At 39.5% G+C, this 22,678-nt stretch overlaps 1 protein-coding gene across 2 annotated transcripts in view; it reads right to left on the bottom strand.

The window, feature by feature from the left end:
* LOC306848683 (FYVE, RhoGEF and PH domain-containing protein 3-like) overlaps positions 1-20,197 on the bottom strand; it is a 63,583-nt gene extending 43,386 nt beyond the window's left edge. The window contains exon 1 of one of the 2 annotated variants that reach the window (XM_079383374.1): positions 20,092-20,197. In XM_079383374.1, coding sequence (XP_079239500.1) covers positions 20,092-20,113 — 22 coding nt within the window. In that variant the 5' untranslated portion in view covers positions 20,114-20,197. Of the gene's footprint in view, positions 1-2,106; positions 2,196-20,091 lie in introns of those variants that run through there. The other variant, XM_079383376.1, reaches the window with a different exon arrangement.
* Between the last annotated feature and the right edge of the window lie 2,481 nt (positions 20,198-22,678).

The following is a 22,678-nucleotide window of genomic DNA, read 5'->3' as shown; positions in this document are numbered from 1 at the left end:
TAAATTAGCCAAATTGACAGATTTTTCATGGTCCACACAAATACGTTTGTCACTCCACAGGACCACTCAGAAAACCTTTTATGGTGTAAAATTGAAAATGAAACACTTTAAATGTCCAGATCCTAGAAAACACACTTTTCCTTCGACATTAATTCAGTAAAATCTTCACATTCACGTCCAGCTATTATAACTACCACTGGTACTTTCAACTTGAACAAATACGTAGTTATAGAGACACACACTTACATCACTGTCAACAGAAAACCTCTTTAAGCGGGTCATTTCCTACACTTTCCTAGCATTTTCAAGTTGGCAAAAGTGTCTCAAAGTGAGGAATCGCCCTCATTCACCATTGGTCAAACACTCATGTGTGTGTGTAAATGTCAGAGAGAATGTGTTCACACCGAGCCAGGACCAACATAACTGTTACTATGACAACAGATCAGCAGCGGGCTCCGTGACGTCCGGTGTGAAAACACACTTTCTTCTCCAGAAACCGCTCTATGAAGGATATTTCAATGTGAGCTCGAGAGCTAAATCACTCACAACATTTAAGAGATTTCCAAATCAAACTGTGGCCTAATTTTACTAAGCAGTAAGGTTCTAGATGTCATGCTATATCGTGAATATAGTCACAGATAAAGAGTGCTGCTACAAATTTGACAAATTAATTATTCATTTGAAATACTTTCTTCTACAAACTTCTCTTTGAGTTGCAGAGCTGCTGATCAAGTGCTTCATTTCATATTTTACAGTGTGACAGAACTAAACACCACAAGATCTCACCACATTTATACATTTTCTGTAGAAAACAGAGTGGCGTGCAGACACAAGGGCATTGTGGGAGGCTGCCGGAGCAGGGCTGTTTCGTCTTTTGAGGTCACTGGAGTTGTGTGTAGTTGCTAGGGAGTTGCTAGGGAATCCTGGGTGTTTGCTGAAAGGAATAGTTCACCCAGAAATGAAAAATGTACCCATACACGACTCAGGCCATCAAAGAAACAAATCCACCATTAAGGTGTTTTAACTTGAACATTTTAACCTTATCAATTAAACCATCACTTCTGATTTAATAATCCATAATAACTCTTCCTCCAGTGAAAAAGTCCATCTCCTGTTCATATTTGTTTAGAGCTGTTTGTCTTGTAAACGCTGCTTGATCTGTGCAGATTTCTCTCCTGATTCAGACCAGAACACCTTTATCACTGGAGGAAGAGTTATTATGGATTATAGACTCATATTTGAGTTAAAAGCATCTTAATGCTGGATTAGTTTGAGCTTTTGTCTTCTCCAGATGTTAACTGATGGACTGGAGTGGTGTGGATTATTGTGGTGTTTTTATCAGCTGTTTGGACTCTCATTCTGACGGCACCCATTCACTGCAGAGCATCCATTGCTGAGACACATTTCTACAAACCTGATGAAGAAACACACTCATCCTGATCTTGGACATTTCTAGTTCTTTAAGTCAGAAGATCCTCAAGTCTCTGTGATATTCTGGGCCAGTATAAGAAACCCCTTCAATAACTCACAGGTTTCCTGCAGTTTGCACTTGCTCCGAGTCTTCCTTCAGAACTGTTTAGCACCGTAATTAAAAACAAAAATATGAGCCTGATCAGACTTTTAGCACACCTCTACTTAGCAAACGGCACAGTTTGAGGTATTATTAGCTCATATCATGTCTGAAGCATGAACAGGATGGGTTGTTAATAGGGTTACAGGATTGTTCCAATCACAAGTGTAAGAAATACTAATACCAGTGCATAATTTACATTACTAAATATTGAATCAAGCTTTATTACATTACAAATGAAGACAATATGAGCATTGCATAATTCAAAAAAAGATTAAATAAAGATGCCACAACTTACTTAAACAGCTGAGAAGAGTAAAAATCCTCCCATATGAAGCAGCATAAGCTCAAGTCTCTCAATAAAACATAAAAGCTGAGCATGTATATTTCAACAGGCTCCAGCGCTCGCACTCCACATTCAACAGAGCGACACACAGCAGATATTACAGCTCAAAACCGTCTGCTGGCCATCAGGATAGAAACGCATCAGCAGCACAGAAACGTTACAGAGACCGCAGAAAATAAGCAGCACTCACCAGCTGAGCTATCCACGCTTACACACACACTCTGAGTCCATGTGCACAATAGCACTGAGACCGGCACCCATCCGCGGACACTAGCGCTCCCCTCCTCCTCCTCCAGCACCGCTCCTCCCCCTCTATCTGCCCCAGAATCCCCTCCATCTGAACAATAAACCCTCCCACCCCACACCAACCCATAATAATGCCACCGAGACATCTCCATGGCAACTAATGACAGCGGGGGGGAGGAAGAGAGAATGGAAAAATCAGTCAGGAAGGACAAGTGAAGCGGAGAGACACAGCTCAATAACCGGCTATATGGAGGTTATCAGCGTTCAGTGATAAATATGCGGCCGGTTTCTCCTGATCTTTGATCGACGGGCTTCAAATGTTGAATAAAAATTGAATGTAGTGGATGAGGTGAAGCAGATTCTTCAACAAGTGCCTAGACATTAAAATCTCTTCTGATCACCAAGGCTGCATTTATTTGATCAAAAATACAGTAAAAAGAGAGAACTATTATTATCGTTCCTGGCTGGTGGAATGATCTTCCCACCCCTATCCCGAATGCTGATTCCCTGACAATCTTCAAGTGAGAGCTGAAAACACATCTGTTTCATCACCATCTGACTTCATCCTAAAAAAAATAATACTTGCTTCTCTTTACTTTATCGCTAGTCTAGCTTGTACTTATTTGAACAATGCCTGAAACTTGGTATCATGAGCACTTCCTGTGTCTAGGCTATTTAAGATGAATCGCTTGATGTATTCCCCAATTTGTAAGTCGCTTTGGATAAAAGTGTCGGCTAAATAAATAAATGTAAATGTAAAATCTCTCTCTCTCTCTCTCTCACACAGGTCTCCACCTTCATTCTCTGTCATCAGCTGCAGACTGTGGTTTCACACACACTGAGCGGCTCTTCACGGACTCTCTCTCTGGGAACGGACATGAGGTGGTGATGCTGGTTTTGCGGTGTGATGTTTGAGAAAGTGGAATTAGGAACTGATGGTTGGTAAGAACAAAACTGGCTGATCTTAAGAGAGGAAGCAGAATTTTGAGCCGTAGAGGTTCAGAACGATCTGAAGGGGAGTACGTGATGTCAGGATTGTCTTTTTTGAGTGAATTAAGTCAGTGTCCTTCAGTGAGATCAGTCGTGGTTTGACAGTAATGAAGACTGGCGTCATCAGACCATCGGTTGAGTATTTGAAACAATGGTAAACCATTCACTTCCTCATTGAAATGGAAGTTCTGTGTCACTGTTCCTCCTAAATTGAAAATATGAGGAATTATGAATATTTCAGAGAGATGCTCCAGTATTGTGATGCCAAGAGTAACAAAGCACTGTCATCATGACCTTCACAATAATACTCTGAGGAATCACGCTCAGGTCTTGAAGGAGGATGCCGAGTCGTTGTCATGGAAACCAAGGACAAGATTCCATCACCTATAACAAGATAACAATACAGTGACTGCTCATTACTCGTTTTTCACACACAGATTTGAAACAGGCAGTGTGTGTTCGAAAGCTGTTCTCATACTGCACCTGAACAGAGCAACATCACTGCATGAGCAACTAGGTGTACACTTCACATCCATACACATCATGCAGACCTCATTCATAGTGTCAACATAAAGTGACATTCACCCCTATTTTTCATACTAACTGTAAATATTAAATAATAAATCAATGTTAAAGATCATTTTTATATCAGTTAGAGGTGCCCAGACTTAACATGAAGGGCCAAATTCAAACTTGATTGAGGGCTGTAGGCCCAAAGTAAATGTTGCATTATATCCAAATATGTTATATTAAAATGTATTAAAAACATTTTACATGCAAATGTAACAATTGCAATGCAAAAAAAAAATAAAATTAAAAATAACTTAAAATTAAAAAGGAGAACAAAAACGTGTGTAAGGTGGGGAGTCGTGTGACAACAGAGTAGTGGATCCAAATGCAAGGCTTTATTATTAAGAGTGTGGTCAGAACAGGCAGGGTCAAAGAGAAATATCCCAGGCACAGGCAAAAGAGTAATCCACAGCACAGGAAATGGTCAGGGCAGGCATCAAACAATCTTAAAACCAGATAAACAATCCAAGATCCAAAAACCACGAAGGCAAGAAAAGGCACAGGAAAACAAGGAAACACTGGCAGGAACATGGAAACTAGAAAACATTACAGGCTATCAATCATAAGCGGTGTAAGAGTGTGTGCCATTCTTATAGTGTGAGACTGATGAGGTGAGACAAGTGACTGCAATTGATGAGTGCTGATGAGTCCGGGCAAAGGATTATGGGAAATGGAGTCCTGGGTGAATGGTAAAAGTCAGGGATGGAGTGCCCTCTGGTGGAGCTCATGGGCACTTCAGTGGGTGAACGTGATAATATGCTTTGAGCATCTATAGCAGGGCTCCAGACAAAAAAAATCGAGTAAGGAGCCATTGGCTCCTATAAAAGAAAAACTTAGGCGCCAAATTATTTTTTTAGGTGCCACAGAATAAAAGTGGTTTATTTTATTATTATCATTTTATTTTTCCCCCCTATTTTAACATTTCAATCATTTTGTCATGTGTTTATGTCTTATCTTTTCTAGGCTTTATCAGCATTTTAATCAATCTTGTAGATGATCAGGTCGACCGGGGGACTAAGGTTCACTTAAAGTGTGAATTAAATGTCTTTTACAACTTGAAATATACAGTCACAAAGAATTGTTCGTTACACAGAATCTGTACCAATATCATGGACCATAAGCATCACTTGGCAACTGAGTGCAGTGCATCCTATAAATGTTGTCACGTCTTTCACACATTCAGTCTGTTTTTCTTCATTAGTAAAATGCAATTTTATAGGAGGAGTTGAATCATGTACAACAGAATAAGTAAAAATATTAATATGCAACAGCGCATAAATATAGCTCCTCTTTATAGTTATTTTTCTAGCTGACTGATGAGTTTATGGACACTGAGTGGTTATTCTGAGGTAAATGTAGCCTATTACAATGCAATGTTTACAAGCTTTATACATTTCCTCAGTTTGAAACACTGAATGAGCTTTTACATAAAACATTTCAGTAAGTTGTACTATAGGCTTTCTTATTGCCTACCTTTTGATCATGTTCATTTCATACTATAGTAGTAAATCGAAATATATAATGGGTTCACTTGCTGCTTTAACTGAGGTGCTAAAGAGATCGTGCCTGAGCATTAAGTGCGATACTCTCCGCTCGCGCGATCCGGACGCATACACGGACCGTGTGGACGCGGGGTACTGGTGTTTATATTACCCAAAGTGTGCGCTTGTGGTCCGCATTAAAGAGCGCCCAAACCGCATCATTTGAATTTCGTAGCATTTTAAAGCTGATACTTTGTTTATTAAAAAGTAAGACAGCACAAAGCTTTTTGCGATTACTGCATGGCAAGTGCGCTTCAAATAACAGGAAGTCCATGCATTAACAGAACACAGCATATAGACTAAGATCTCGATAAGAAGAAGCCATATTAGTAATGATTATAAATGAGAATTGTTGACGATATTGCCAGTATCCACAGAGCTGACAGCTTTACCTGTTGAAGTTTGTTCAAGTTGTGCACGAAATAGACACGGCTTTTCTGCACTTGCACTTTGGGGCTGTTTACACCTGGTCACTTCATGCATTTTTTCCTGATCGGATAGCTATCTGATCCTGAAAAGACCAGGTGTAAATGCCGTCTGAAACGCATTCGAGACGGATATAAATCCAATCGCTCGAACCACTTCAGGAGGTGGTCTGGGCGAAACCGGACAAGTGTAAATGCATCTGGTTGTTGAAACCACATATGGTAATTTTACTCCTCCCATAATATTAAAATAATAGACGTGTGAGAGCGTTTTATAGGCTATATGGCATGTTATAGTCAGATATGACAGCGCAATGCAACAAGCATCACCGCGGATGAGTAGCGGAGTATTTCTTCAGCAAGAGACGCGCAAACTGAATGAACCTGAAAGTAAGCCGCAGACGCTCAACACACAATCTTCTTCATTAAAAGTAGCGAGACTAGCCTATCTTTCCAGTGCTGATGCCGCGCGCTCTCTTGATATTGAAATTAGCTGATAATTAATAAAATTATCCATTGCTTTCATTGCCGTGAACTCCGTTATATTTGCATATGAAGCGGGAATTGAAGAACTGATTTATATCTGTTTTGCGAAGACACATTTATGTGGCCAAGTGTAAATGGGGAAACGTTTTAACAAATCATATAGATATCCGATCAGAGAAAATGCATGAAGTGAGCAGGTGTAAACAGGCCCTTTCAGGTCTCTCTCACTGCGTTCAGCAGACTGTGTGCGGCAGAGACGAGGACTGTTTGAAACTCTTTTCCAGTAAAACTTTGATGCGCATCTCTTATGTTTAATACGTGATCATAAAAAAAGATGTGAGCGCAAAACAATCGGGAAAAAAGTCCTTTCATGCAAATTATATATAGTCGCCAGTGGCGACCTCAGCAAAAACTTCACTCGCAAATTAATATTTTTGGTCGCAAATGCGACCATTTTAGTCGCAGTTTGGAGCCCTGTATAGTCTATGCCAGAGGTCTTCAAACCTGCTCCTGGGGACCCACTCTCCTGGAAAGTTTATTTCCAGCTGGCTTCAGCACACCTGCCTGCAATTTTCAAGCAGTCTTGAGGAGCTTGATTGGCCGCTTCAGGTGTGTTTGATTAGGGTTGTAACTAAACTCTTTAGGATAGTGGGTCCCCAGGAATAGGGTTGATGACCTCTGGTCTATGCTCTTCCAAAAGGGTCATTCAACCACATTCATGAAACTAACCCTGGCTCAAATGTTTGATTTTGTCAATATTTTTTCTGAGGAAAGTTAAACATAAATAGTGATTAAAGCCAAAATATTACATGTCATGGATGTATACAGTTGAAGTCAAAACTTTACATACACCTTTCAGAATCTGCAAAATGTTAATTATTTTACCAAAATAAGAGGGATCATGCAAAATGCATGTTGTTGTTTATTTAGTACTGACCTGAATAAGATATTTCACATAAAATGTTTACATATAGTCCACAAGAGAAAATAATAGTTGAATTTATAAAAATGGTCCCGTTCAAAAGTTTACATCCCCTTGATTCTTAATACTGTGTTGTTCCCTGAACGATCCAAAGCTGTTGTTTGTTTGTTTAGTGATATTTGTTCATGAGTCCCTTGTTTGTGCTGAACAGTTAAACTGCCTGCTGTTCTTCAGAAAAGTCCTTCAGGTCCAACAAATTATTTGGTTTACCTGCATTTTTGTGTATTTGAACCCTTTCAAACAATGACTGTATGATTTTGAGATCTTTCCACACTGAGGACGACTGAGGGACTCGTATACAACTATTACAGAAGATTGAAACGCTCACTGATGCTCCAGAAGGAAAAACCATGCATCAAGACCCGGGAGTGAGATTCAGAGCCAAATTACAGGAGGGTAAAAATGATGGCAGCATCATTATGTTATTTTTCCACAGAAATTAGTAGCTCTATTAGTAAAATCTGTTGATTTTTGCAATATTTGTTGCATCATATGCCAATGGTGACAATTCAAAAATGGGAAAAAGCATTTTTCAAGTTTTTTTTCCAAAGTTTGAATGCCTGTAACTCAAGACATTTTAAAGAAATCTTAATAGCCGTTTAGATTTGTGGTCTTTCCTTTTGATATTCTTTTTAAGGTTTTACTTTTTATCATTTTTAAGGCCCTCGATGGCTCAGATCCAGAGATGTACAAGGATCTCAATATGGCTCCAGGAGTAAATTGTTAAATTGTGCACATTTTCAGTGGTCAAAAACCAAACATGGGTCACTTTGCATACAGATGATACCTATTTTCTTTTAATCATTCAGTATCATTCAGTCCCAGAGATACGGGGATCTCAATGCAGCTCCATATTCATATTGTTGAATAATATCCAAATTTCAGTGGTCAAAAACCAAATTTCGCAGTAAATATACATCCGTGACATTTAATATTTTGTCTCTCTTCTTCATTTATGTACTTCTTTTACCAGACAAATTATCAACAAAATCAAAAATGGAAGCTGGTTGAGTTGACACAGCATGACCCAAAAATAAAATCTTTTTGATCTTTGTAATCTCTCATCAAAATATAATAAATAACTGTGTCATAGTGGCCAGATCTGGTCTTTTCCCCACAAATCCCCAAGTGTTATCCCATAATTATCCCAAACAGACACACAAACACCTCTGGCAGTCATCTGAAACCCACAGCAGCGCCTCAGAGGAGCGGGACAAAAACAGCATGAATATTTCACTCAGATGTGCAGCCTCTGATGAGTTTCTGCAGGGAGACCTTCAGTGCATGCGCGTGCACACACACACACACACACACACACACACGAGTGGGAGCTCAAACCCAAGCACTGAGATTAACTTGGTCCAGCATCAACTTCAAAAACACCAAACTACAGCGCAGATGCCCTCGAGAGCTGTCAACAAGCCCCAAAACTAACATCAGGCTTTCCATTTATATTTCATGAATCCGATTTGAATCCTAAAGACATTATTTGAGCAGATCACTGAAAGTCTGTTGGATCAAATGGCCACACTGGGTGCTTCAGAGGTTTAGAGGAACAGGTTTGACTTCATGACTTTGGTTACTAGAAATGAGGGCTGCCAAATTAAAAAGTAAGAAAATAGTTAACCATCCGGGTTCCTTTGGGATACTCATTTCAACATACTATCATTTGGGACAAACTAATTAAATTAGTACACAGTGAAGGTGTTAAAGTGGACTAAAGGATTGGAGACGTCTGGCATATGTCACCAGAGTGAGGTCTGATGATCATCAGAAGATCCTGTTATGAAATTTTTTATTTTTAGTTTAGTTTATTTACAGGGGCAATGCACATTAATAAACATAAATGTAAACGTGCCAGAATAAGCCCAAAAGGCTATTTTTCATCTGTAGACCCTTGACAGAATGTTAAAAGGTCACCCTAAAAACAGAGACAGAGCATCACACATATACACATCATATGGAGAGAAAAGAGAAAAATCACTACTAAAATACTAAATATAAGTGAATTATCTAAAACAAAGAGAAAGAGGAGACAGGAGAAAGCAACATAGCCAAGAGCAATTAGTACAAGGAAGTCTATTGAAAAGAATACAATACTAATGTTGATAGTGCTGAGTTGTCAGTAACCATTTTTTAAAATGAGACTGAAAAGAGCCAAAAGTATGTAATCGTCTAATTGTTGATGGGATGGAGTTCCATTCCCTTGCAGCTTTGACTGAAAATACAGACTGACTGAAGTTACTTCTTTTGAGAGGAATAATACAGTCTCCTCTTTCCCCACCCCTTGTAGATCGGTGAGCAGTTGTTCTAATATTCACAAACTGTTTTAGTGGTGATGACAGGCTATGTATAGTCTTAAACAGCAGACAAATATGTACATATTTGATCAAGTTATCCCAGTTTAGCTAATTATTTTTTTTAATATTGAGCAATGATGAAACTGAACTGATTTCTTATCAATAGTTTTTAGTGATTGTTTATACAAAGACTTTAGTGGTTTCAGAGTAGCAATACTGTTAGTGTTAGGAAGATCATTGATGTACAACTTAAAAAGTAAAGGACCCAGAATAGATCCTTGTGGAACACCAGTGGATATACTTCGAGGAGCTGACTTATAATTCTGTATACTAACATACTGTGTGCAACCTGACAAATATGATTATATCCATCTTAAAGTATGTAGAGAGAAATTAAAACTTAATCATTTAGACAAAATAATTCTGTGGTTTACAGTGTCAAAGGCCTTCCTGAGGTCAAGAAACACAGCCCCGACGACCCCTCCTTTATCTAGAGACTTGACTTTTTCAGTGAAGTAGAAATTTGCCATCTCAGTTGAGTAGTTTGCTCTAAAGCCAAATTGCATTGGATGTAAAGCAAAAGAACAAATATTTAAATAATTAGTGATTTGTGCAACCATCAATTTCTCTGCAACCTTTGAGACTATAGGTAAAATCACTTTTGAAAATAGGCACAATAACAGATGACTTCCAAGCACATGGGAACATCCCCTGAGAAACTGAAAGATTGATCATTTTAGGATTAACTAACGACTCACTAAGCTCTTTAAGCATTACCACATCCATACCAAATATATCCTTATTATATTATATTACAATATATTAATAATATATAATAATAATATATTATATTTTGATTAAACATTATGTGGCCAAAGAAAGAAAGAAAGAAAACATACACATGGATGATTCATTCTCGATAAGATCTAGAACGTGCATTTACAAACGTAATTTCACATTTGGGAGGAAAATTTTGGATATGGGTTTTATTGTCAAAGAAATAATGTCACTATGTATCCAAGCAGTCTTAAAATAGACTTCCTTAGCTAAATGCAAAATACAATTTCTTTTTTAATTTTGGGTTGAAATATTACCTGGACAAGTGTTACCAGGAGAAAAAAGTGCACTTCCAATATGTACTTCAAGTGTGCTATTTTCACGCACTAATTTTGTACTTAATATACTAAAAATTATTCTTTAGTACTTCTTAAGATAATGTTATAATTAAGTGTACTCAACTGTGATATTTTGAGATACCATGAATATGTGAAGTGAAGTGACATTCAGCCAAGTATGGTGACCCATACTCGGAATTCGTGCTCTGCATTTAACCCATCCAACGTGCACACACACAGCAGTGAACACACACACACACACACAGCAGTGAAAACACACACACACACCGTGAATACCGAGAATATAAACTAAAACGTGCTTTTAACACTTTCTCTGTATTAAAAAATGTATTTAGTTACCACTTGTAGTACAATTGAGATGTGTTCAAGTCTATCTTGAGAAGTACTAAAGAATATTTTTTTGTATATTAAGTACAAAATGAAAAAAAGAGCACTTTAAGTACATTATGGAAGTGCACTTCTTTTTCACACCTTGATGACAGGAGAGTTTTGGTTCAAAATATGTAAGTGTTAATGCACACACACACACACACACACACAGAGTGACTGATTGATCATGTTTAGCTTAATGCATGTAGACAAAGTGCAGGTCTGTAGTCATGGCAAACCTGACAGGCCATAAAACACACCAACATCACATCTGACCTTCTGCACACATTCATACACAGCTTCTCCTTATATGGCAACCAACACATCCGAACAACAGCTGAACTACGACAGAACACAGCAGAACTTCATCAGACGTGACATTGAGTCAGTGGAGCCGGGTTTCTCATCTGAACCTCTACTACACAACACAAGAGATGGGAACTAAACAAAAGCTGCCGCACCATTAACTTAAAGCTTCCACTAGCATGACAGCAACAGTTTTCTCAATAGTTTAGAAACTGGTAGCAATCAAGTAGCACAGCAGCAGGACATGACATTCATTTAAGTGAATCAAACCATTCACAGATTCGTCCTAATGAAGCAGTCGCTCTAGAGCTGTCAAACTACACATAAAGTTTAATACTAAAAAAAGTGTGAGTAAAAGTCAAGCAAAAGAGCAGCAATGAAAGACTTGCAGTCATTTTGATTGTCATGAGAGAGATGCACATACTCACTCACTGCTGCAGGAAACTACAGATAATCAGTGCTTGTTGGTCTTATTTTCACAAATAAACAGCCAAATCCTGGCTGTACTGGACAAATACTGCTCTGTGTTTAAACTACATGCTCAATGACAGATCAGTGTGTGTAGGAGATGAGCTGCGCCCTCTAGTAGCCACACACACACACACACACACACACGCGCGCACGCCAGTCTGTCAACCCAAGCATTAAAATGCTCAAGCTCATGTCCCTATCGGAGACCTGTATCAGCACAGACTTTCACACTCTGCTTGCCACTTTTGATCTCAAGAGGGTGTTTGACCCTCTAACTCGAGCTCTCTCTATTCTAATTCCATTCTTAAAAACACTAGTTTATCTGATCTTTTGGTATTCTATCTATTTGTTTTCTTTTTATTTATTATACAATTAACAAAAGCAAAAAAAAAAAAAAAGGCCTCTAACACTAGCTTGCTCTATTCGTTTATCTATTCCATCGGTTTTCTTTTTATTACATAATTTAAAAAAACAAACCTTGCTAAATGTACTGCGTTAGGCTAACTGAGACTTATCATAGCACTTGCATATCATTGCGCTTTTGTTGATTTCGCTTGCTTCCATTGTCCTCATTTGTGACCCTGGACCACAAAACCAGTCTTAAATGTCAATTTTACAAAATTGAGATGTATACATCATCTGAAAGCTGAATAAATAAGTCTTCATTGATGTATGGTTTGTTAGGATCGGACAATATTTGGCTGAGATACAACTATTTGAAAATCTGGAATCTGAGGGAGCAAAAAAATCTAAATATTGAGAAAATCTCCTTTAAAGTTGTTCAAATGAAGTTCTGAGCAATGCATATTACTAATCAAAAATGAAGTTTTGATATATTTACTGTAAGAAATTTACTAAATATCTTCATGGAACATGATCTTTACTTAATATCCTAATTTTTTTTTGGCATAAAAGAAAAATCAATCATTTTGACCCATACAATGTATTTTTGGCTATTACTACAAATATACCCAGTGACTTAAGACTGGTTTTGTGCTCCAGGGTCACATTTGTAAGTCGCTTTGGATAAAAGCATCTTCAAAATGACTAAATGTAAATGTAACTATGGATACTCACAAATCAAGGCAACCAACTGGACCTAATTTACACACGACACTGCTCCACTGATCATGTATTGGTTACTCCACTGCACACCTCGGATCACTTCCTCCTCACTCTTAACCTCAACATGATTCCTGACACAACACATACCCCTCCACATGCCATCTTTCAACATAACCTACGCTCACTCTCACCCTCCCGGCTATCTGCTATGGTTTCATCTTCGCTTCCTCCCCCTAAACAGTTATCATCTCTTGATGCCTACAGTGCTCCACTCTTACATCTTGTTTAGACACTGTCTCCCCCTTGTCTTCCAGGCCAGCCCGTACCACCCCTTCTGCCCCTTGGCTGTCTGATGTTCTCTGTGAACATCATTCTGAGCTCAGGGCTTACTGTCACATGCTCATTAAAACATTTTCCTCCCTTCTTTGTCCTCCTCCTCCCTCTCCTTCATCAACTCTTAACAGCTGACGACTTTGACACATTCTTCATTAATTAAATTAAAACCATCAGTGCAAAATTTTCCACACCACAAAGTGTCAAGCACATATTAGCACAAACAAACACTCATTCACATCCTTCTCTTCACTCTCTGAGGCAGATGTCTCTAAACTCATCCGTTCTAATCAGCCTACTACTTGTCCACTTGATCCTATTCCATCTCAATCTCCTTCAAGCCATTTCTCCTGCAGTTGTACCTGCACTCACACACATCCCTTCACACTAGTGTTTTTCCCTCTGCATTTAGACAGGCTCAAATAACCCCACTACTAAAGAAACCTACTCTTAACCCAACTCTTTTAGAGAAATTCAGACTGGTTTCCCTTCTTCCTTTCATTACAAAAACAGAACGAGCTGTGTTCAACCAAATCTCTGCCTTTCTCATACAGAACAACCTCCTAGACAGCAACCAGTCTGCTTTCAGAAGTGGACACTCAACCGAAACTGCCTTGCTCTCAGTAGTTGAAGCCCTACGATTTGCAAGAGTGGATACCAAATCTTCAATACTTATCTTGCTGGATCTGTCCACTGCTTTTGACACGTTTAACCACCAGATCCTCCTGTCAACCCTATTGAGAATCTCAGAAACCGCACTCCAGTGGTTTGAGTCTTACCTCTCAGACAGGTGAGGTGTCCAAGTCACAACATCTAACTACTGGGGTGCCTCAGGGCTCAGTTCTTGGATCAATTCTCTTTTCTGTCTACATGGCATCACTAGGTTCTGTCATTCAGAAACATGGCTTATCATATCACTGCTATGCTGATGACACTCAACTCTACCTCTCATTCCATCCTGATGATCCGACGATAGCTGCTCGCATCTCAGCTTGTCTAACAGACATTTCTTGCTGGATGAAGGACCATCACCTTCAACTCAACCTAGCTAAGACAGAACTGCTTCCATCATATCCATTGTTTCAACACAATTTCACCTTCCAGTTAGGCACATCAACCATAACTCCTTCAGAAACAGCCAGAAACCTTAGATTTGTGATTGATGATAAGATGACTTTCTCAGACCACATTGCTAAAACTGCAGACTTGCTTTATTCAACATCGAAAAGATCAGGCCCTTTCTTTCGGAACATGCTTCACAACTGCAGGCTCTTGTTCTGTCCAGACTTGACTATTGCAATTAGGGATGCAACGATAGCATTTTTTCAGAACCGATCCAATCCCGAAAATTCTGAGTATCAGCCGATACTGATCCAATCCGATACCAATGCTTTTTTTTTTTTTTTTTTTATTGATGTAAAATTTATATAATTCTGTGTGTTGACCTGATCGTCACTCTTTTGTGTGTTAAACACAATCTACTACATATAGATAACTTAATTTTAATAAAAAATAACAAATGCAAAATATATATAATCCTAATATGACAAAAATACTATTATAAAGCAAGGTTAGTGGAAAATTCAGCAGCAAAAGATACTCTAGAAAAATCATGGGTGCACAATAATTTTATAAAACCTAGTGAAACATTTTTATTTACATATAAATGTGAATAAGTGTAGGACTAAATCTGGTAAAATGGTACACATTGCTCTTTGTATTGTTGGAAAATACATTTATATATAAATATATACGCTACTATAAAATGAAAAGACATTTCTTTTAAATCTATAGCACAGTAATGAAAGCAGCAACATATGATAGATAGGACAGAACAAGAAAGACTATTAATAATCTTTCATTGCGCAAAAGTATTATGATACGAAAGGCTCCAATACAGAGCGGCACAAAGCGCTCCTGCGCATCCCGCGCGCAGAATGATGCACTTGAAGCAGCATGGAGTCACAGTGCGCAGGCGGCGCAGCTCTCCGAGTCTGCACAGAAACGTTCAAAGTACAAAGGGAAGAGATATTGATGTGTAGTGTATTAAATCTGTGCGGAGGATGGCAGACAGACAGCCGCAGCAGAGAGAAGAGTTTATATGAACTTGAATTTAACGACTTCAATATTCATCTGTACCTCAGATTAAACTATGGAACAGCTTCAGAACACTTGAAATATAATGCACGAAAACTTTATGGTAATTTATAATGTTTTTGTTCCTTTTGTGGCGCTCAACAATAACACAATAGTATACGTACAATATTGGATTTGGATCGGTCTCATCTGACCGATACCCGATCTGCAGAAAATGACCGTATCGGAGCCGATACCGATACGGAGTATCGGATCGATGCATCCCTAATTGCAATGCTTGCTCTCTTGGCAGGTCTTCCAGCCAGTTCTATCAAACCTCTACAGTTAATCCAGAACGCGGCAGCAAGATTAATCTTTAATGAGCCGAAAAGAACACACATCATGCCTGTTTATTAATCTGCACTGGCTACCAATAGCTGCTCGCATAAAATTTAATGCATTAATGTTTGCCAACAAAACCACCACTGGCTCTGCACCTCTTTACCTCAATTAATTCACTATTTCAGATTTATGTGCCTCTAGAAGCTTACTCTCTATTCTATTCTTATTCTATTTACTTGTTTTATTTTATTTATTAAAAAACAAACAACAACAAAAACCCATTGACCCTCTAACACTAGCAATCTCTGTTCCTTTTCTATTCTATCTACATAATGTATCTACATAATTATCTTTTTAATTATTATTTAAAAATAGTATAAAGTCTATTTTCTATTTACTTTTTATTCTTTTTATTTATTATTGAAAAAAAACTTGCTACGTGTACTGCGTTACACTGATGGCGACTAATCACAGCACTTACATACACTCATAATACTTACATACTTTATTTTTGTAAAGATCTGTTTGTTGGTTATGTGCGTAAACTTGATATATGGCAAAATTATTTTATTTATAAAATTTAATGATTCAGCATGTATTCTATACATGCTTGACATACTCTATTTCAGTATAATTATGTACTGAGCATGTTTTAATAATGAACATATTTTGAATTTAGCTTGTTTAATTTTATTTATGTATTATTAGTTCCCTTCCAGGAACTTCGAGCTGCGTCCAGAGACGCTTTGGGAACGTGACCATGCTTTGAATATCAGGTGTAATCAGTCCGAAGGAGGGCGAGGCGTCACGGGCGGGGTGACGTCACGACCAGGAAGTATAAAAGCACGTGCGGCGGAGCCGGCGTCAGCTTTTTGTCATTCAGCAAAGCGCTCTGTGTGTGTCAGTCTTATTTGGTGTTGTCTGTCTTGCAACAATTAAAAGATGCCTAAATCTAAGGCCAAAGGCGATTCCAAATCGCGTTTCAGATTGTGTGTTCGTCCCTGCCCTCGCTATATTACGAGTGGGGGATCTGTGCGTGGTCTGCCTGGGTGCGGAGCATGCGGCATCGGCTCTCGAGGGAGCCGATTGCCCGCATTGCGAGCGGCTGTCGCTGCGTTCACGATGCAGGCTCGGTTGTCCACTGCTCGGATCGAGTCGATCCTCACGGCAGTCATGAGAGTGCGAGAGGGCCAGTCACTCACTGTCAAGCAGTGGCAGAGGCTGCTTGGGCTTATGGCAGCTGTGTCCAACGTGATTCCGATCGGCCTGCTGTACATGAGACACCTACAGTGGTGGCTCAAGACCAGGGGGTCTTCCTGAGGGGAAATCCGCTCCGCGCTGTCAAAGTGTCACGCCGCTGTATTCGTGCCTTAGACATGTGGAGGAACCCTTGGTTCTTGTCTCAGGGCCCAGTGCTGGGAGCTCCTTGTTGCCGCGTCTCGCTTGCGACGGACGCCTCCCTCACCGTTTGGGGTGCGGTCATGAGTGGCCACCCTGCCCGCGGTCTGTGGAGTGGCCGCCACCTGACTGTCAATCTGACAGTTGTTGATATCAACTGGCTAGAGATCCTAGCTGTGTTCCGTGCACTCAAGCACTTCCTCCCAGACCTGAGAGATCACCACGTGGCAGCTATTTCGTCATACCACGCCCCTAGTAGTGGCCAGACACCCCCTAGTTACACGTTTCCTCCGCGGTGCGCTGAGGCTGAGGCCACCAGTACGCTCCCGCGTCCCTACGTGGGACCTGGCTGTGGTTCTCGAGGCTCTGTGCAAGGCACCTTTCGAGCCTATTGAGGAGATAATTGATAGACTCCTCACCATTAAGACCGCCTTCTTGCTGGCTATCACCTCTCTGAGGAGGGTGAGTAACCTTCAGGCCCTGTCTACGGCCTCTATTGACTTTGCGGCCGGCATGGCGAAAGTATTTCTCTACCCCCACGTGGGGTATGTACCTAAGGTCCCATCGGTTGTACCACAGCCAGTCGTACTCCAGGCCTTCTGTCCTCCTCCCTTCAGGGAGCCAGACCAGGAGAAGCACAACTGTATGTGTCCAGTGTGAGCACTGGGCACGTACATCCACAGGACATCTCTGTGGAGGAAATCGGACCAACTGCTTGTGTGCTATGGTCCCCCTAAGAGGGGTCTTCCTGCTACGAAGCCCACTCTTAGCAGGTGGATAGTGGATGCCATTTTTCTGGCATACGAGGCCTCTGAGCATCCCCCGCCGCTGGGAGTCAGAGCGCACTCGACCCGAGGTGTGGCGGTCTCCAAGGCCCTCTGGGCAGGTGTCCCGGTTCAGGACATATGCAACGCTGCTGGGTGGTCCACGCCCCTGACTTTCGCCAGGTTCTATAACCTCGACATCCGAGCCACTCCAGGCTCATCAGTCCTATCGTCCTGACACCAGGCAGGGACTTGTCAGTCTGGCGGCGTTGGTATCTCGTTCCCAAAACGTCTCTGGACGCAGCTCGAAGTTCCTGGAAGGGAACGTCTCAGGTTACGTATGTAACCATGGTTCCCTGAAGGGAATGAGACGCTGCGTCCCTTAGCCACACTTCTGGCATCCCTGCCCACGCTTGCTTCATGACTTGGAGCTGACGCCGGCTCCGCTGCACGTGCTTTTATACTTCCTGGTCGCGACGTCACCCCGCCCGTGACGCCTCGCCCTCCTTCGGACTGATTACACCTGATATTCAGAGCATGGTCACGCTGAAGGCGTTCCCAAAGCGCCTCTGGACGCAGCGTCTCGTTCCCTTCAGGGAACCATGGTTACTGAACAATACACAAACTCATGTTTACAGTACATTCAATTACATTTATATAGAAGCTTGTTTCCACCACTGATGAAAAAAATAGCTTTTTATAACTTTTATCTCAAAATTCAGAATTTTCCCCCGTAATTCTGATTTTAGATCTTACAATCCTGGATTTTTTTTCCCCCCTCAGAATTGTGAATTAGAAAGTTTTCTGTGGTGGAAACAAGCTGCCATACATTTATGTTAAAGATAAAACAATAATCTATTTTTATTTCTCATTAGAAAAACTGGAAAAAAAAGGTTTTCAGGCAAGAACTCACTATTACTTGCTCTTATCTTTGGATCTGGAAACCCTACTAAATCAGCTGCAGACGGTGGTATCAAATCATGCTCTTGTTCAGGAGATTTGTGCTTTTGTACGTCTCTAAGCAGTCAAATTAGGAAGTACGTTTATCTAGCGTATTCATCCATTCTCTTGTGTGCTACTGTTCTCCCCGTAAGTGTCTTTCCAGAAAATCCCACAGGAAGTTCATGAAGTGAAAGAAAGGGACAGAAAGGGTCTGTGGAGGAAGATCTGACGATGAAATAAATGACGAACAAAGCCTGCAGTGTGTTTCTGCAGAGAGGCAAAAAGAATAAGAGCACACAGCAGAGAATGAGAGAAGAAGAGAATCGAGGGATGAATCAAACCTCAGACCGATGAAATCAAACACAGAGAGAGAGACATGATGAAGTCATGATAGAGGAGAGAGGGTCAGTGTGTGAAAGGGAGATGATAAACTGGCTATGTGACACATGGAAATTAAACTTATGTACTATGAACTTTTCCAGTCCATCAAGAGCTTTCACTGACGCTATACTGCAAACATGAATCGTTCTGAATGTCTTGACATTTCACAGATGAGTGAATACTTATGACTGCTCCAGGTTCACATATACGGTTGCTAAACTCCACAAATAAAACAAGCAGGCAAAATGAATCTACACAAGCAAAAGCAGCAAACCTGCGACAGCTTTCAAAGCTGATCTCCTTCATCTCTCAAGTGTTCCTGGACAAACTGAGCAAAGGAAAGCTGCTTCTCAGAGACAGACTCTTCTAGTATTTCTGCTCAGATTTGCTGTCAAGAGATCTCAGGAACTCATGTCTCTTCCCAAACCAAATGATTCACAGCTCTGCAGAATTACTGCATTTGTGTCTAGCTGTATTTCTCTGAGAAATCTGATCAGAAACATCACAACTCTGCGGCAAACTTGAAACTTAAATGAGAGCTATAAAAGAGCAAGATCAATGAAGCTTTCCTCTGGGTCATCACACTCACTCTCACACTCACACACACTTGTTTCGCTATCCTTATGGGGACTTCCGTAGGCGTAATGTTTATCTACTGTACAGATCGTATATTCTATTGCCCTACACCAACCCTACACCTAAACTTAGCCCTCACAGGAGACTTTTTGCATTTTTAGATTTTCAAAAAACTTCATTCTGTGTGATTTATAAGCTTGTTTACCCGTGGGGACCTCAATTTAGGTCCCCACCGTGACACAAGTCCCCATGAGTCTGTGTGTATTCAGGTTTAAGTCCCCACCGGTATATAAAAACAAAAACACTCTCTCTCACACACACTCTCACACACACACTCTCTCTCACACACACACACACACTCTCTCTCTCTCTCTCTCTCTCTCTCACACACACACACACACACAAAGAGAAGTTTCCTTCTAGTTGAAGGCAAGCTATATCTTCTCTAGTTTGAATGAGAAAAGAGAAACGCTGACCGCTGGCGCTGAATCCTCGCATCGTGTGAATCTCTCAGGCTTTATCTGCTGGAGTGAAATGAGTCCTGGTTTGTCGATCCATCCCTCGGTTCTCCGTCTCTCGTCTGGTTTTCTGCAGCAGCTGTATTAGCGTCCGATCAGCAAATGAATCGTTCTTCTGAGTCGATTCTTTTTGATGATTCAGTCAGTGGAACGGAATCATATTCTCAAGAATATTGAGAATAAATGATATAAATATATTCAGTTATCAATTTATTCATTGTACTAACAATTTATAATTGATACTTTACAATTAATTATCGTAATAATTATAAATAATTATTTTTTGTCGACCATAATAGAGTCTGGACGGTGTCAGAGTCATGGGTTTGTTGTGTGTGTGTGTGTGTGTGTGTGTGTGTGTGTGTGTGTGTGTGTGTGTGTGTGTGCACCTGGTATTCATCACGTCCTGGGGACCAAATGTCCCCACAAGGATAGTAATACCAGTAAATCTTAATCTTGTGGGGACATTTTTTGGTCCCCATGAGGAAACAAGCTTATAAATCATACAGCATAAAGTTTTTTGAAAATCTAAAAATGCAGCATGTTTCCTGTGAGGGCTAAGTTTAGGTGTAGGGTTGGTGTAGGGCAATAGCACATACAGATTGTACAGTATAAAAACCATTACGCCTATGGGATGTCCCCATAAAACATGGAAACCCAACATGTGTGTGTGTGTGTGTGTGTGTGTCTTTTGTGGGATGCCCTCAGGAGCCTCATGTGTATCATGAGCATCATATGACACACTGCAGGGAAAAGTAGTCTTTGTGCTTCTCTCTCACACACTGACACGAAGTCATTTGTGACCCTGGACCTCAAGTTGCTGGGGTAGCCTATATGGGTCAAAATGATCAATTTTTCTTATATGCCAAAAAGCATTAGGATATTAAGATCATGTTCCATAAAGATATTTTGTAAATTTCCTACCGTAAATATATCAACTTTAAAGGTGATTTTCTCAATATTTAGATTTTTTTGCTCCCTCAGATTCCAGATTTTCAAATAGTTGTATCTCAGACAAATATTGTCCTATCCTAACAAACCATACATCAATGGAAAGATAATTTGCTTAGCTGATGATGATACAAAAATACCAATTTAAAAGAATTGACACTTATGTTATGACTGGTTTTGTGGTCCAGGGTTACATTTGTTTTTTACAGAAATACAAGTGAACAAAGAACAATAATGACTGTTTGGTGGCCAAATGTATTCAAAATGAATGAGAAGAGATGAAAATGAAAAGTTTCACGTGAATTTATTCTGATTTTATTCTGTGGAACAGAAAATAAGATATTCTGAGGAATCTGAGTTTATACAAAACTAAAGCACATCACTGAAACGCACTTTTAAAGCACTGGAACACATTTCTATCACTGGCCATAACACTCAGGTTGTATCCTAAAGCTTTCCGCGACAATGTGGATTGATGTAATTGAGGTGCACTGCAAAATCAAAGAAGAGAAGCATTCAGAAGCTTCAGAATAGCATCGCTTTACTAAACATCCTTTACATGGCATCATGCACACTAAAAACAGGCAAAGCAACAAAATCATTTTATTCAACATATCCTAGCTATTCACAGATGTAACCTCCTTTGTAATTGTTAATATTTTCATAAGTAACTGTAAATTAAATACACTCTTTTTTCTCAGTAACTATAACAGATCATGTTTACATTTATTTTGTAATTAAATTACATAACTCCTGTACAAGTAACTAGTTACTCCCAACACTGGTAAATCATCAGAGAATTTTGATTCTGGGGTGAACTGTCCCTTTAACAGCAAGAGTTGGTGAATGATCAGGACATCCTTACATCCTTTTTTTTTTTACAAGAAACAGCACTGCATTGAATACAATAACATAAAGGAAGGGGGGGGGGGGGGGGGGGGGGGGGTTATAAAAGATAACATAAAAAAAATGTCCAATGCAACAATAGATTAATAACATGGTCACTGACTGAAAAATACAGAAATATATCTTTCAGTGAAATATTTTAATCACATTTTATAAAAGATAAATAACTAAATAACAACTTAAATTATCCCAAAGAGATTTAACCTGATTGCAATGATGGAGTAAATTAAATAACGTTTCTTCCTCAATTTTGCAGAATACAGTTAAGAGAGATTAAAAAAAATAATAAAAATTCAAATGATGCACATCATGCTAAATCTTAAACCGCACCTCTCTTATTTGATTAGACATTCAAAACAGTTTCAGGGAGTAACCATGCTTTCTTCCAATGAATGCGCTGAGAAAACCAGAACTTAGATTGACTTCGTACTCTTTATTTATTAATGCTCAAAAATCCAAAACACTATACAAAAGGTAATATAACCATCAACATTAAATAATATACAGTAATGACAAATAAAAATAATAAATAATAATAATCATAATTAAAATAAATACAATTAAAATAAAAAGGGGGGTTGTTTAATATATTTCAAACTGATAAATATAATAAAATAAAGTTGAAGCTTACAGGCCATTAAAGATAGGAAAGGAATTACAGAGAGATAAAGTTTTGAAAGCTTTTTTG

Source organism: Barbus barbus (genome assembly GCF_936440315.1).
Source record: "Barbus barbus genome assembly, chromosome: 28".
Classification (NCBI taxonomy): domain Eukaryota; kingdom Metazoa; phylum Chordata; class Actinopteri; order Cypriniformes; family Cyprinidae; genus Barbus; species Barbus barbus.
Note: the sequence above shows the minus strand (reverse complement) of the source record. Positions and strands in the feature narration are given on the sequence as shown.